The 16,622-nt window shown below is 38.5% G+C and overlaps 1 protein-coding gene across 3 annotated transcripts in view; it reads right to left on the bottom strand.

The window, feature by feature from the left end:
• LDAH (lipid droplet associated hydrolase) overlaps positions 1-16,622 on the bottom strand; it is a 116,406-nt gene that overhangs the window by 16,127 nt on the left and 83,657 nt on the right. For all 3 annotated transcript variants that reach the window (XM_071548279.1, XM_071548278.1, XM_071548280.1), the window contains one exon: positions 114-196. In XM_071548279.1, the coding sequence (XP_071404380.1) occupies positions 114-196 (83 nt within the window). The remainder of the gene's footprint in view (positions 1-113; positions 197-16,622) is intronic.

Below are 16,622 nucleotides of genomic sequence, written 5' to 3'. Positions count from 1 at the left end.
AAAAAGGCAGAACCAAGCCAGCAGAAATTCTGGTTTTGCACAAATATAACTGGATGTAACATCTCCTCATGCATGTGGACTTCCTGTGAAAACTCTGAGGATTAAATAGTTACCTTCTTTAAATTTTGCTTTATGGTTGTACTGTCTCTCTCCACCACCTTCATCATTTCTTGGCTTGCCATGTACAAGATGTTGGCTGTAGAAAAAGAAACATGCAATAATGTAAGTGCACAGAAAATCTTTCAGGAAAAAGAATATGGGCTCGACACTGCAAAAAAGCAGGGCAACTAGAGCAGTCATTGTCTCGACAATCCAATGGAAAAGAATCCCACTGATAGAGCAGAATTTATGTCACCTAGCTAATGATTAAAAAGCCACACAGACTACATTAAGTAATTCCTTATTAATTAATTCCATAATTAATGGAAAGACATCTTTGGAACATAACTCTACCCATCTGTCATACAGACTTATGAATTAGCTCATGGTGATGGCTCTCTCTCCTAACCAGAGAAGAAACTCTCATGACTAGCTTTCACTAAATGCTTTTAGAAAGGTAAAGGTAAGCATGATAAATCATCCACGCAGAAGTGGGCTTTTAAATACAAAGCATATATTAAAAGGTATTATTAATCAATAGGCAATTATTGACGCCCCAATATGCAAGTCATTCAAATATTCAACATAACACATAATAAAAACAATGGCAACTACAAATATCATTGAAAACTGCAGTCCTGCATAATATTGAGGGTATTTACTGAGGTAAGACTGGACACCAAATGTCCAAGCCTTACTTTTCTGGCATGTAAAGTATTAAAAATGGCTCCTTGCCATTTATTGTGAGTTGGTCTGCAAGATACTGTCTCAGAGATGTGAATGATTAAGTCTAACATTTGGACACCTAATTATTGATGAGGTGTTGAGTTCTGGCATGTCTCGTATACTAGATAGCAACAGGATCTTAGAACTTTGGAAAAGTGGGTTGTTTGTCTGAATGCCTAAATATTCACAGATTTAAACATTTTGACAGAAGGATCACACTGTGTCCACCTCACCTGGCTGCTGTTACAACAGAACCTGCAGAAGCTCAGTGTACAGTCTAAGACCTGGCTTTGAACAAGCGCTGTTAGATTGAGTTTTTCTGTAGAACAAACCTCATGTATTCAATTGCAGAATCAAGAGTTGCTGCATGACCATCAGTGTTGCATTACGTCTTCAAAATGTGAGAGGATCTCCAAAGGATTTTTTAATAAGGGAAATCCATTTCTGATATCAGTGCTGTGCTGAAGAAATGTGAAGATAGCCAAAGAATTAGCACTTCTTTTACCCTTTTTTTCTGCCCAGTCAGCTTACTGGGCTAACAAGATAGGCAAGCCTCTCTTGACCTCACAGCCTGAACCCTCTGTGCTTGTGGATCACAGAGACATTCATAACCTGTATGTGGGAGTGAAGGGCAATATTCTTTCTCACCAGTTTGTGAAACCAATAGAAGACCCTGAGTGGCTAAATTACTTTAAAGCACTTCTATTTGCAGGTCCTAGAATGACAGACAGTATTTTAAAATACTAAATCCTGTCTTGAAAAGCAGGAGAAAATGGAAAGACTGGCACTTTAAAATCTAAACCAACAGAGTTTTGTGCACAAGTAGTGAATGACAATGTTGGATCTGATGCTGCTTTGAGACAAGAGTAATGCATTCTCACACTGTGAGATAGGGGAGGAAATGGCAATCACACAGGTCTTTGGTGGCAACCAAAACACGGAGTTGGCTGAATTCCAACAGTGCTCTAAGGAAACAGAATGCCACCACAGAGAGATGAGTGATGGTGCTGGAGATCAAATGTTAAAAGACAAAGCCAATGCTCTCAAGTGAAAAAAAAAATCCTAGAAAGTAGTATCTACTTCTGAGCCAGCCAAAGAAGATATAATTCAGTTATGTGCCTGCAGAGCTCTGTCTTCTTCAATTAAACATTGATACAGCTGGTGCAAGTTCTTCCTTTCCTAGGCAAGAGGAAAGGGTTGCAGATGTGACATCACATAGACAATCCAACAAATTTGCTGGTCCCATCCTACTCTGCTGGGCAAAGGGGTTTCATTGCAGTTTTGTGTCTAGCAACCTGATCATCTAATCCCATAGTGCAGCAGGCAGAAGTCTGTGCATCTACAGCATTGTTGAGTTTATACCCTGACACTGGTCATCATTTTCTCAATTCAGCTCCAAACACTGGTGCATTATACACCTTTGATAGAAGAACCCTCATCTTAGAATGTATCCTCAAAAATCATGTAGGAAAAACTTAATGGGAGGTATGAACAAGTCCAATGAAGAGTCACTAAGTTGATCACAGGGTTGGAGCACGTCTATGAAGACAGACTGAGAGAGCTGGGGCTGTTCAGCCTGGAGATGAGAAGGATTCAGGGACACCTTATAGCACCTCCAGTACCTAACGGGGCTACAAGAGAGCTGGAGAAGGACTTCTCAAAAGGGCATGGAGCAACAGGACACAGGGGAATGGCCTTAAGATGAAAGAGGGCAGGTTCATATTAGATATAAAGAAGGAAGAAATTCTTCACTGTGAGGGTGGTGAGGCACTGGAGCAGGTTGCACAGAGAAGCTGAGGATACCCCAGCCATGGAAGTGTTCAAGGCCAGGTTGGATGGAGTTTTGAGCAACCTGGTATAGTAGAAGGAGTCCCTACCCATGGCAGGGAGGTTAGAACTATATGATCTTTACAGTTCTTTCCAATCCAGACCACTCTGTAATTCCATGAGGAAGTTCAAAGGTGTTTAATTAATTTCAGGTTGATTCCTGTTTCTAATGTGGTAAGTATTACTTTAGTGATCAAAGCTCCTACCCATAAATGAATCTGCCTGATCTATGTGTCTAAAGCCATGCGCTGTGTCAGAAGGCACATGGAGAGCAGTCCTTTCTGTCTGAGATGCAGGTTCTTCAGGTGTATGTGACTCACTGTGGATTTACAGGATTTCACAAAGCACTAAGTGCACAAGCCCGTATTTGGCAACAGGACTCGTACAAAACCTACTATATGAGGATTTTAGTATGACAAGTTTTCTACTTTCCAGTCCAGAATGAGGCTGTTGTCAGTAGGCCACGACGGATACTGCAGCTGCAGTCAGAACTTCTGCATTACCTTGTAGCACCAACAGTGGATGGCTGGTAGGGATAAAAATATTGGTGACCATTGGTGCAGAACCTGACACATACCAGTTCATCCAACACCACTGGGATTCTGTGGGCAGCTCTCGATCCCCAGTTCAGTCATACAGTGGGGATAGTAAGTATTCCCCTGCTCCCCTTTTCCCATGGTTACTCTGTCCAGTCTCCTGATCTTGGTGGGGGTCTGCTCATATTTCTGAGATGTTTGTGCTTTTTTCAGTAAATAACAACAAATCAAGTGGAATCCACAGACTTAGTAAACTTGGATTAGTCACAGAGATCCTGAAAGTAAACCAGTAAGGCAGCAAAGGCAATAAGGGCAGTACTTTAAAAGGAACTGTCTCTGAAGTCTTGGTGTCCTAGTTCAGCAGGAGGGACCAGCTAACCCTGTGTGGGGGTGATCAAAGCTGTGTATTCCACCCCCTCTATTCATTCCCCAAGGTCAATGGGCCATTAGCAGCAGCTGCCCAGGGAGCCATTATCACCTTCACACCCAGCCTGAGGGGGGCGGAGCTGCTAATGGGCCATCAACAGCTCAACACCCCCTGGCTCCCAGAGTTAATCACCCATTGTGTGAGTCCCCGCCCAGGGGGAGGGACTGAGAGCTCCCTGAGGGTACATAAGTGGTGGGTAAGAAGACCTTGGGAACCTCTTGTCGGATCCAGAGCAGCAGCAGGACCATGACAGGAGGAGATCACCGCTCTTGCCCAGACCACAGCCCTCGCCTGCACCAACAGGTTTTTCATTTCCTTTTGCTCTGGACTTGGGGGAACCACAGGGGTCTCAGCACAAGGGCAAACAAACCCCCTTGGGTTTGTGCCCCAGGACACTGGGTTATACTGCTGGGGTTTTGTGAGTTGAAAGCAATTTCCCTTGTGTGTCAGTGTTGTTATTGTAATATTATTATTAAATTTTAGGTCTGACTTACAATCTCTCTCGTGGTGAGTTCATTTCCCCTGCTGGTTCACCTTTAAACCAGCACACTTGGGTACTGTGAAAGAAAGGGAACCAGGAAGGCAGGATTAAGTTAAACCGGATGAATGGCAAGGTTCAAGAGTCTATTTCAACCAAAAAAAAATCCTTGAAATTTTGGAAACATGATCCTAGGGAAACCAATAAACAGGAACTTCAACTTCAGCAGGCGTTAAGTAAGAGGAAATTGCAAAGAGCAAAAGTAGGTTTCCAAGAACAAACATTAAAAGATTTAAAAATAAACAATAAAATATTCCTTAGGTATATCAGAAACAAGAGGCCTACAATAGAATTGTAGAGGCTAAAGAAGCAGCTAAAGAAGATAGTTATGCTGTTTGGAAGCTATATGACCTTCCTTTATGGCATCTAACTTTCTTGTTCTATACAGTCAGGAGGTTTCTGCTTTCTGTATTCTTTTTCTGGTGATAACAATTTATTTTTGAGTAGTGAAGTATCAAGAAGTAGCAACAGTGGAGAATACAGAATATATCAGGGTACATTTAGGAATAGTAAGAACCTTAAATAGAGAATTGCTGAGTTGATAACTGTCTTGCTATGCAAGAATCACCCTGTCCTGTGTCTTGAGGAGTACAAAATAGTGTCTAACTGCTACTGATTTTACCAAGGAAAATAGCATTTTACTGATCTGTAAGTTCTTCAATAAGCACAACCAGTTGAGTAAAAATTGCAGGTTGTCTAAAAGCTCTTTCTTATGTATCACACAATGAACTTTGGCTGGAACTAAACAGCCATAAAATTAAAGGTTGCAATGTGTTAAGGAGTCTGGAAGCAAAGAAAAAAATTAGGATTAGATTAGATAATCTGGTTTTCATAACAAGAAAGAATAAGGTCTAAATTCATAATAATTTAACACCCCTTCAAATTTATAAAAATAATAAAATAATAACATTTAAGAATTTATATAAAAATCTCTAAATAATTATTGAACACACCTGGCAAATTGAATCGTTTCTGTGATGGCTTAAATCACCTCTCAAGAAAACTGTCTTTTCAGTGATTAGACCTTTAGGCTTTAACTTGACTTAAGTGCTTAAAAATTCAGGTGGAATGAATCCTGGCCTAAGATTCTAGTCCAGTTCCATATTAAAATCATGGGTAACTTTTTTCTTAATGCTCTTGTCCATGGATAAGTAATTTATTGACAGCATTGCACAGGACACAATTCTAGTTAGTTTGTGAGGAACTAGCAGTGAGAATGTGAGAGGACCAAAGATGATAGAGAAAAATAGCAAATGAAATTCAAATTAAAGAAAAGGTAAGCAAGATATATGCAAAAAAAAAAGTATTTTTTTCCATTACAAGCCTAGTGCAAAGAATGGAATCAGAAACCAGAGACTCTTAAAGACGACTAAAACTCAGAGACTCCTTAAGCTGTTCACTGTCCACATGAATTCAACATTCCAATCAGAACATTTATTTTTATAAATATTAGGAGGAGGATGATACAGAATTCTGCAGTACCAGTATAGAAATCACCCAACATGCCCACACCTGAGAGCTGTGTATGCTGTATGCTGACAGCCACAACCTCTGTGGGACACTGCAAAACTGAGAATCGTGGTGCAAACAATCAAAGAATTAAACAACAATTAAACAACAATTAAAGATGTGCCGTTGCCATGATGTTCATGATACTTCATGACACACTGGCTCTCCCTCTTTTACAGCATAATACATTTAAATACAAAACAATAAAAGAAAATAGTTTTTAATGTCATACACAATTAACTATGAACCTTGCTGCCACAGGAAACTGATACCCAATTGTATTTGACGCATTCACATTAACTGCATTGCCCTGAGCTCCTCTAATTACAAATGCAGTTAATACAATTAATGTTAGGGCAAATATCTACAAAGGCCAGATAACTTATATTTACAACAATCTCTCCTTTAAGGTACTATTCTCTATGCCTGCTACCGTTCTTTCTTGATTTCCTCTGGAAACATGCAGTGCTCATCTCTCTCCTGAACTTTACTGATGCAGTGTTTCAGCTCATGCTACAGTGTCTCTTTCTTCAACAGAGGAGCTGTAACTCTTTCAGCTTTTGTACCTATTCATAAGTATGAAAATCATGTCTCACTTTACAACATGACAGGTTAACCCACATCAACTTGTGAGCCATGATAATCCAAAGACTTTTTTCCTGCAGAAATTCAGGAAATTTCTTAACCAGTAATTTCCCATTCTTGTAAGTAATTTACGTACAGAACAACTTGGCTCTTTAAGGAATGACAGCATGCTGTTCTTCTTGCTCCACAAACAGCTTCCCTAGCTTGTGAAGGTCACTTTGGTCCTGTCCATCTCCAGCATATCTGCAATACTTTCTAGCATGATGACATCTATAACCTCAGCAAACACACTGTATTCTACTGGTCACATCCCTAACACAACTACTGAATACTAAAGGAATGAAGATAAGACTGTTACTAACCCCTTCTAGCTATGTCTTTCCAGTTTCAAAAATCCTCCTGAATTCCGTTTTCCATAGTCACACATCTGTCCAGTAGTTGTTTCAGATATGTCCAATTTCCCAAACTTTGTTATAAGAAAATAATGGGAGACACTGTAAAAATCTTTAAGGTCAAACTATCCTAAATCCACTGCTTCCCTCTAATCCACATTACACTGTAAGAAGTTTAATATCTATAGAAAGCTATTTTGAAAGAGATACCATTATAAAGCAGGAACAGTAACCTTCTCTCTTGCTGCTGTGGAATGTCAATCTGGGCTTCTTCAGAAAAGCTATTTTTCTCAAAAGCTAAGTCACAAGTTCAGGGAGAAATCTCTCTGCTATTTCCTAATGCTATACTCTGCTAACCTTGGCATTTTTTGAATATTTAGTTCTTTCCTTTTCAAAAAACTTGTTCTGTTTCCCTATTTCATGAATACCAAGCTTCTTTTTTCTAAGGAAAGAAGAATTTAGAAGAATTTACTTACTTTTTTTTGGTGTGTAATTAGAAAGACAACTCAAAAGGCTCTCAGGGACTGTTACTTGGAGCTTTTCAGCAGCTCTGAAAAATCAGTCAGTGAACTGGGTACAACCAGAAGCTAAGGTTTGCAAAAGGAATGGCCTCTGAAATCTTTCACTAGGCTTTGAAGAGGAAGATTGTCTTGTGAGTTCCCCTTCTCAGTGCTTGCTATCTGGTGTTACAGTCTCTGGAAAGATTTCCAACTTGTGCCAATGCTTGCTTTATCTGAAAATTTCTCAAGATTCCCAGAATCATTACCAAGAGTCCTGGAAAAAATATTTCTTTGGTTTTGTTGTCATGATTTCAAGTAGAATATAAAATGCAACCTAGACTCCACATGTTGAACTTTCTGAGTGATGAAGTTGTCTCACCAAAACATGCAGAACTATTGACTGCACAAAATAAAGTCCATCCAGAAATCTGCAGAACCCTGGCTCGAAATGCAAACATCAGGAATGCACATGATGGGCTGTGTAGAAGCTGTATTGACCTCAGTGTCCATGCTGAATTTGGGTGAAATGTAGCTGCAATCTGTTTGGCATTCACTGCTGTATCTCACTACTCATCGAAGAAAGAACTGTCTGGGGTTTGGTAAAAGTAACAGAATATTGAAGTTATTATTCTGAAAAATCATTACATGTGAAAGATAAGACTGTGGGATGACAGGTCAGGAGGCCTGAAATTTTTCTGAACTAGCACTGAAAGCCTCTGAGACCCTGTTCAAATTACGAAGTCTCTCTGTCTCAGTTTCCTCATTTTAAAAACATGTTTCAGGCTGCTTTGACAAAGTGTGTTTTGTAGACTGTGAGTACCTGTAAGTACTCAAAGTCAAGACATGCCTCTATGAGAATACTGTGCTTGATGAATTTAAAATCTTTCTCTGAACTGTATTAGAGAAGTCAACACAAAAGGCTTGAAGGACACAATACTGTGCACACACACATTTGTATGATGTGCTGCCCCTTTACTTTCAGCAGGAATGCTTGAAGTGACAGTGTTAAATATTTGAGGGAACAGAACTGCCCTGTAGTTTGAAATGGGTGTGTCTTCCATCAGTCCCTAATTGATACCTGGCTCAACTTAAGTGAGTTGTTCCTGCCATAAAATGAAGGTGTGCACAGTGGTTGTTGCATGAGTTTATAAAAAGTTGTGCACTTGGTACAGCTTTCTACAGAAATCAAGTCAGTTCTACTTGCTTGCCAAAGCAAATGATAAACGATGAAAACATTCAGTGTCTGAAGAAACCCACCACAGCATAGTTATAATGGGATGTGTAAAAGAGATGAACACCACATACATTGATTCTTTGGGCTGCAATATTCAGATCCCAACATGAGAACAGAGTTCTCATAGACATGAACGTGAGTGCTTCAGAACTTGTCAGAGACAACACAGTGGCTTGAAAGCACTTTACTTAGCAAGGATGGTTTGCAATATCAAGGCTGGAGCTGAAACCTAAATCCTGTCTCTCAGAGATTTGAATTATGAAGTCATCTCTGTCCACTGAAGGTACATGAAATGCAGTTATCTCCTGAAAAGACTTTGGAAGAAAGGAACAATATTTACTTTTTTCTCATCCTTTGCTTGTAATGCAAAAGCCCAGTAAATCTGTGCCCTCATCTAGGAAACAGGCACCTAAAGATTTGGTTTTGAACCAGCCTAGAATTTCCAGAAAAGGAACATATAGAAGCTTTTCAGCTTTTTTTTTTCAATCTGTTCATCTGGTTTAACAGTTTAAAGCCAGTGGGCTTTGTTCTTTATTTGCATTATGTAATTCCATTCCTTTAGATCTGTATTTTTGCATATGCTAGACTGATGCACTATGAGTCAGCCTGGGTCAGTGGGATAATCCAAAGCACAGAAAATGAAGCTTATAACATGAATCTTTGCAGTACCATGGCCTCTGTAATTATTCCTTCATGTGGCTTTTTCACATAGCAACTAGGAAGGAAAAAGCATTTCTCAAAAACCAAGCAAACAAAAAAAATAGGTAGAAAACCTACAGAAACTGTTCAATGTACCTGGAGATAGCTGTATAACCCCAGAGTATCTATAACATTCTATTCCATCTCAAGTTTTGCTGATACTTCTTGTAATTCATAACCAGGTCACCAGAGTTTAATAACAAAAACCTCTATAGCTAATTATATAACTACCATAAACAATTAGGTCTTGGAGGTTAAAAGTGAAATCACAGTTTAAAAAGACCAATATCATGTTCACTGTGCTTTTAATGTATAAATACCTTCATAACATGTTGTAACTTTTTATATGCAGATCTTTTATATATACAGATTACCTTGAAAATGGAAGCCCCTCATTTATTCCCAGGTCAGGCTTATGAAATTTACTGCCAACTTAGCTTCTCCCCATGATCCTGCCAATGACCTTTTTCCTGCCCTGGTAGGATCATTCCCTCTCCATGGATTAAAGGTGATTAAGGATCAGTGTCAGTTTAGTCTCACACATTTGCTAAGCAGAGACGACAAACTGTGCCAAAATGTGTTAGAATTATTTGTGGAGGTTTTGTGGTAGAGGAAGCCTGATTGGGCTCAAATCAAGGATCCAGAAAAGAAAAGACTGCTTTATATCATTGGTAGCTCTTTAACCCAAGGTGTCACAGCAAGGACTTAATATCCTTCAGCTAAATTATTAGTTTTCAGAAACAATAATGACTGAAATCAATCAAGCTTTTCAGTGCTTAGAGTTATTTAACCACCAATTCAAGCAGTCAGTTGTTAGAGGAACACATGTATCTGTTAAGCTGAACTTCAAACACAGTGATACAGCCACAATGCAGCCAAGCAAATAATCTGTGAATACAAAATTTCCTGATTTTGAAGCAATTATATGTCTAGCATTATTATTATTTTTCTCAAGATTTTAAACCATATTCTAAACCAAAATGTTGTCAGTTGATTCTGTGGATATCAACAGATCTATGCTGGAACTTGGAAAGATGTGAAGATTTCAGGGAAGAAATGTATTTCTAACTCAAGACAGATAAACTTTATACTTGATTCTTGAAGCAATTCAGAGATTTCCTGTACTTGGACTTAAATATGTGTTTTTCCTCAAGTCTTTAAGCTTCTTGCTTGATTATTGAATATCCAAAGATGATTTGCTTATTTGCATGAAAAGATTAGGTTAGGACTAGATTAATTGCAAACTCACACTAAAAACTGAGGGGTCACATTATACTGTTTGTGGAAAGTCAAGATGGGTTGTAACTATGTCTGCATGTAAAAATATCTTGAAAAAAATTACTTACACATGTTGCAAAAATATAAAAGAAGGTTATGCATTTCCAACTAAACCCTGATAAACTTTGATATATATATATATATATGCCCTTGATTAATTTAAAAATCAGCTCTTTGTTGTGGTGCCATGACTTATGCTTGTTCTGTGTGGGTTTGTTCTGTAGTCTGCATCTTAATTACATAAAAATGATACTGTGCTCCTTGCTGGCCTAAAGAGGATGAATTTACTGTGACAGAAAGAATAGACAGAAAGAGATGCCATACGAATGAAACAAGAGACAAAACAAAGGAAAAGAAAATCCTTTTCAACTTCACTGGCTAATGAATTTCAGGAAATTATCAGAACAGTTCCCTTTCCAATAAAAATGAGTGGTTGTGAAGATAGCCCCAATCTAGACACGTTAATGGATGCACACGCACATTCTTTAGTAGCATGTTTATTAGACTAAAATAAACAAGGCTACAAAGGGTTACCTGAACTCACTTCATTTCCCTATGGATTATGTTGACTCTATCCACAAGATTGTAGCTGTAGTTGTAAATTTATTAAGTCTCACACATCAAAATATTGTTCTATTTTCTAAGTTAGTAGGAGCTATGCTCTGGAATGGGTACAGGAAGAAACACAAAGCCAAATTTCTACATCAAGGTCCAGATAGTACAGTTTCAGCAGTATCTTCCTTGGAAGAAAGTACCATAAGAGACTCTAGAGTGGACAAATTCAGAGGAAAAGAAATCCATGGCCCTGCCTTCATCACGCTTCCCAATTGCAAAGCTGTTGCTGCTACTCATACCAACCAATCCCTTGGGCAGATGAACAAAGGTAACACACATTAAGATATTGTCTTTTTTCACCAAGAAATGAATAAACTTTCCTTAGCTAGAACTGGAGGGGTTTTGTAAGAGAGCAGTGATGCCCTCATGACTGTGGTGCAGGCTGTGGGCATTCTCTGTACTTCTACAGGGTCACAGCAAGTTTTATCACCCTTCCTGGCCAGCCTCACAGATCTGCTGCTTCTGGCTCCCTTGATTCTGTTCCCCACCTACAGCAAACCTATGCTTTAGATAATTCTTTTTTTAAAATTCTTATGTATTCCATTAGATTTATTTTTACAGGTTGAATGTCACTTAGGTAATTCATATACTTTTCAGTCAAGCAACACTTTCCAGATGGTCTCTGTCCTCCCTTGTGTATGAGGCTTTTAATAAAACACAGCTCATTATGACTAAAAAACAAAAATCTGAAATGCAACCAGGCCCAGAAGAGATTCCTTTATTTCTTAAAAGTTGTTTCGCATATAATTTGTAATACAGAGGAATATTAAGAGGTAGAACTAACCAGAACTTGTAAAAGGAAATCCATTTTTACATTACATAGGATAGAGTCCATTACAGTAAGAACCACTCAGGGTCAAGAAATTAGCAAGTGAGGACATAGACAGTGGCAGTCAAGAAATATTTTGAATTGTCTTAATCCACTACAACCGAAATTTAGAGCTACATACTACTATAAAAACTTTAGGTCTTTAAGTCATTGCCTCTAAGAATGATGCCTTTACTAACTGGAAGACTTTTCTATGGCAGAGCTTTTGCCCATTTCTTGGAAGCATTTTGTTCTGACCATTGTTAGAAATGAGAGAATGGATAAGATGGACTTTTTCATTTCCTGATATTAGTTCCTGGGAAAGCAATAGCATTCCTCAGTATGATAATGCTTACATTCATTCAATTTTAAAGCAATTTTTCATCAATATTTCTCACCATCTCTAGGTTAACTAGGACTGTATTATTAAGGTCACAAGTACTGAATATTTGCCAGACTCAGGTAAAATCTGAAGAGTGTCTACAACTTGCTTACTTATTCCACATTTCTTATATAGAAGTCTGAGCAAAGCTCTTTATTAGTTTTCCTTCTCTGACTTTAGAGACTTACAGGTTTGCTCTTAAACCCAGGGCATAATATAGTTCTTCCAGGCATGGTTTGGTTATTTGGCAAATGATGAGTGCCTTGATGGGCTGGAAAATGATGGTGCCTTTCAATGCATCATGATCAAATACTCATTGGTTACAGAGCAATCTGTTCTATTGTTTCATAAATGCCATGCTGTAAAAGCACATTTTTCCTCACTGGCCTGCTTTTGATAGTCTTGTGTCTCTTCACTGATCAATACCTTTGCAAAAAGCCTTTCCAACATTAAATGCATCATCTTTTGCTTTGGGTTACCAGTTTCTCAGCTTCTGCTTTGACAATTGTGGAGTCAGATTTCCACAGACTGTTTTCTCTCAACTGCTCTCCAACAATCAAACTGTTGCTGCTTTTGCAGGTATAAATACAGGTTATATTTGCACCGTTGTAGGAAATGAAGCCAAGAACTGTTCTGTGGCCCCAAGGCCAATTGGAATAGAATGGTTTGTTTTCACAAGATCAGTTTTTTGGTCTACTCAAACTGCCTATGGGGAAGATGCATAGCAGTGCCAACTCCTGAACCATGCCTGAATACTAGGAGAATGCTAACCAGAGAATGCTAAAACTGCATCAGGAAAGTCATTAATAATTAAAAAGCGTGGATGATCACACTCCAGTGCTACCACAAGTCCTATATTCATTTAGCTGATTTCTAGAGGTAACCTATCTATCTTTGCAGGTCCTACTATAACATTTCTGTATCCTGCATTCAACCTGCAGAACACAGATTCATTCAGACATTCAACCAGAACACATTTTCTGAACTTTCAGATTTGCTTTTAAGATTTGCTTTTAACTAATGTCTGGCATTTCCCGCCTATATTTTAGTTTCCTCAATCACTCTGTGTTGCTTCTGTTCATCTGTTTTGCTTGATTCTTCTACAGTAAAGTGTTCTTCATTAGAGTTCTGAAATTTGGGATGCTACTCTTGTATGTTTAATTAGTGTGTATGAAATTACAGGGCTGGAAGGGATCTCCACTGGCCTTTTCGTCACAAGAAGAATCAATGATACTGTGTTATTTTCAGCATATACTTATGCATCCTGCCATTAGGAAGCAGAGATGATGAAAAGTTCATTTTCTTCATAGGAAATGTCATCTCGAGTCCCATTTGCAACATTAACTAAAATCTAATCTGAATCACTTTTGTTTCAATGTGCTCCATTACACATTACCTTGTCTACCATGGATACATTGATTAAATTATTGTCCTTTATTTGAAAATTCTTACCATGTCCTCTAGTTATCATTTGTTCAATCTAAACAACTCTATTTCATTTTTTCCTTAAGTTCATAATTTCTTAATATCTGTCGTGGGATTCACCTGATTAAATGTGCGTATCTAAAGCTCAATTTCTCTTGCTTCACAGTCAGTAGAAAGTACACAGTCCATCTCATCCTAAAGTAGTGACCTAGACAGATTAGACAAGTGTTTCTTATATATTTCTCCACTGACTAAGGCAGGATTTTAAGGGGATTAGTGAATGAATAGAGCTCTATGTTGTAAACATGTTCAGTATTTCTGTTCTAGCACAGGTGCCACCCTTCTGTGAAAATACGCAGCCAATCTGCCTTCCATCTTCAAATTCTCTGTACCAAACTGTCACACACTCTGCCAATTCAATGCATTATGAGAACTAGATGAACAGTCTGTATATTGGTGGATTCCTTCCTCTACAACCATCAAGCACACTACATACTGCACTTTGGATAGCTCAGAATTTTTGCTGGACATAATACTCAACAGGTTTCCTTGTCTTTAATACGGGGATGCAAAGGCAAGTGCATCCATTCTCCTTTCTCCCTGCTGTTCTTTCCCAAGAATGTTATGTTCCTTCATATTGATACTCTAGTTTTGTCAGTTCTCTCATCTGTATCTGTTAAGGTAATTAACTTATAATTGTGATGATTTTTAAAGGCTTGCAACACTACTTTATTTTCCATACTTTTGAAATTTATATTATCTACATATCACCCACCTCTTACTGCCAGTATCCTTTGGTCTCTTATGAATTTCTTTCTCTACCGTAATTTTAGATCCTTCACGAGTGTCAATTTGCTCACATGGATATAGAGGACTTTTTTATCTTTCCCCCTAAACTCATCATTAAGCTTTTTTTACTAAGTGTTTCAATGTTAATTGCCTTTCAATGGTTAAGGAAGCCAAAGCTCCCATGACATTGGTCTGATTGAAAGTGGTCCAACCTCTGTACACCTGTGCATACTTGAAAATATTCTTTTGAGGAACTGAAAACAGTGGTTTTAATAACCATTTCTTATGTTCTATGAAAAACAAGCAGCCTCATTACCCTGTCATTAGTCTCTCACTCTCTCTACTTTGTTTCCATACATCTTTCTTCCCTGTGTTGACACTGCAGCTTCCCAGGACAGTTCTGATGCTCTGCCTTACAAAACTATCATTTACTGTCAAATTTTTCCCAGCACACTTCTGCTATTTCACCATTTGTCATTTAATTGCTATTACTTTAGATTCCTGTTTGTGTTGGCTAAGGACCCCAGTAGAGACTGGGGACACATTTTGTCAGGTAACAGCAGCACTGCACACAGAAAAGCCTGAAGTGATCCTTTCTTCTGTCACATAAGGGACTCCCATAGAACCTTCATAAATTATTAGTCTCTTTCTTCCAGAAGACTTCACTGATGCCTCCCTTAGTAAATATGCCTGGCAGCAGGATAATTTCACAATAATGTGTTACTAAAAATGCTTGAGAAGTATTTTATAATATGCAAAACATTGGTCAATTCTAAATTCCCATTCCCGGCCTCTGCAAAAGTAAAGTGGCCAATATACAATTAAATTGATAATTTGCTGATAATTGTAGCCAAAGTGAAGAGTCCTGAGTGCCTGACTGGATGTATTTCCATCTAAGAATGAGTTATACTGTGTGGAAGTGCCAGTTAAGAGTTGGCTTCAGTGTGTCAGAGGCTATTCAGGCTAGCAGGAAAACCAATTTCTATTCCACTGATTTTAGTTTATTTCTAAATCCATGACTGCTAAACATTGAGTTGCAGATATGAAGAGAGTTTTGCTTGTCCTTCTGAGGGGCTACAATAGGATGATTATTCCCAAAGACTCTCCTGTGAAGAGAGGCTGAGAGCCTTGGGGCTGTTCAGCCTGTAGAAGAGAAGGCTCCAGGGAGACATTATATCACCTTCCAGTACGTAAAGAGGCTATAAGAGAGCTGGAGAGGGATGTTCTAAAAGGGCATGTAGTGATAGGACAAGGGGAAATGGCTTAAACTGAAAGAGGGCAGGACTGCAGTGTATATTAGGAAGAATTCTTTACTGTGAGGGTGATGAGACATTGGAACAGGTTGCCCAGTGAGGCCACGGATGCCCCAGCCCTGGAATTGTTCAAGTCCAGGCTGGATGGGGCTTTGACCAATCCAGTCTAGTGGAAGGTGTCCCAGCCCATAGCAGGGGACTGGAACTAAACGTTCTTTATGATCCCTTCCAATACAAACCATTTTGTGACTATGATTTTCATGTGCAGCAGAGCTCATCAGTACTTTGACATGCTGTAATACAACTCTCTCAAAAGTCCTCTAAACGCTAAAGCAAAGTTGCTTAAATTGCACAGAGAACAATAAATTCTGTATTGCAATAAATGCCCTGCAAAAAGTAGAGTGAATTTTTGAAAATAAGCTTCCCTCAGGAAATGTACTACTATCTGGTCACATTTTTTCCTGGTAAGTTGCCCTGTCTTATTTTGAAGTTCTTCAGTGAAGTGTAACATTAGTTTCCTTTCCAGTTTATCCTTTGCTTTTGAGGAAGCAATCTCTGTCATTCCTCAGAAAAAGTCAGAAAACAGTGTCAAGAACTACTAATACCAAACAGCACTGTAATTTCCTATGGGGAAAACATATTTTCTACCGGTAATTATGGCCAACAGCAATCTTGGAAATATCATATAACTTATTGTTTAAAACATCAAACAGAAGGAACTGCTTTGTATAAAGGATGACTAATCCAGGAACATGTGCTTCCACACATGCACACACACATTAGATAAAATGTTGATATTTAGAGGTTTACAAGATGTAAATGTTGACTTTGGGGTCTGCTTAAGTTTACACTTGAATTTAGAATGAAAAACATACCAGTTAATGTATAACTATGATCAACAGGAATAGGCAGAAATAGCTGAAATTGTTATGGATGGGCTTCTCCAATCTGCTCGGTACTACAGTTGCAGGAAGATTGAAACTTTACAAGACAATCAGTC

The sequence above is a fragment of the Pithys albifrons genome, chromosome 2 (genome assembly GCF_047495875.1).
Source record: "Pithys albifrons albifrons isolate INPA30051 chromosome 2, PitAlb_v1, whole genome shotgun sequence".
Classification (NCBI taxonomy): Eukaryota; Metazoa; Chordata; class Aves; order Passeriformes; family Thamnophilidae; genus Pithys; species Pithys albifrons.
Note: the sequence above shows the minus strand (reverse complement) of the source record. Positions and strands in the feature narration are given on the sequence as shown.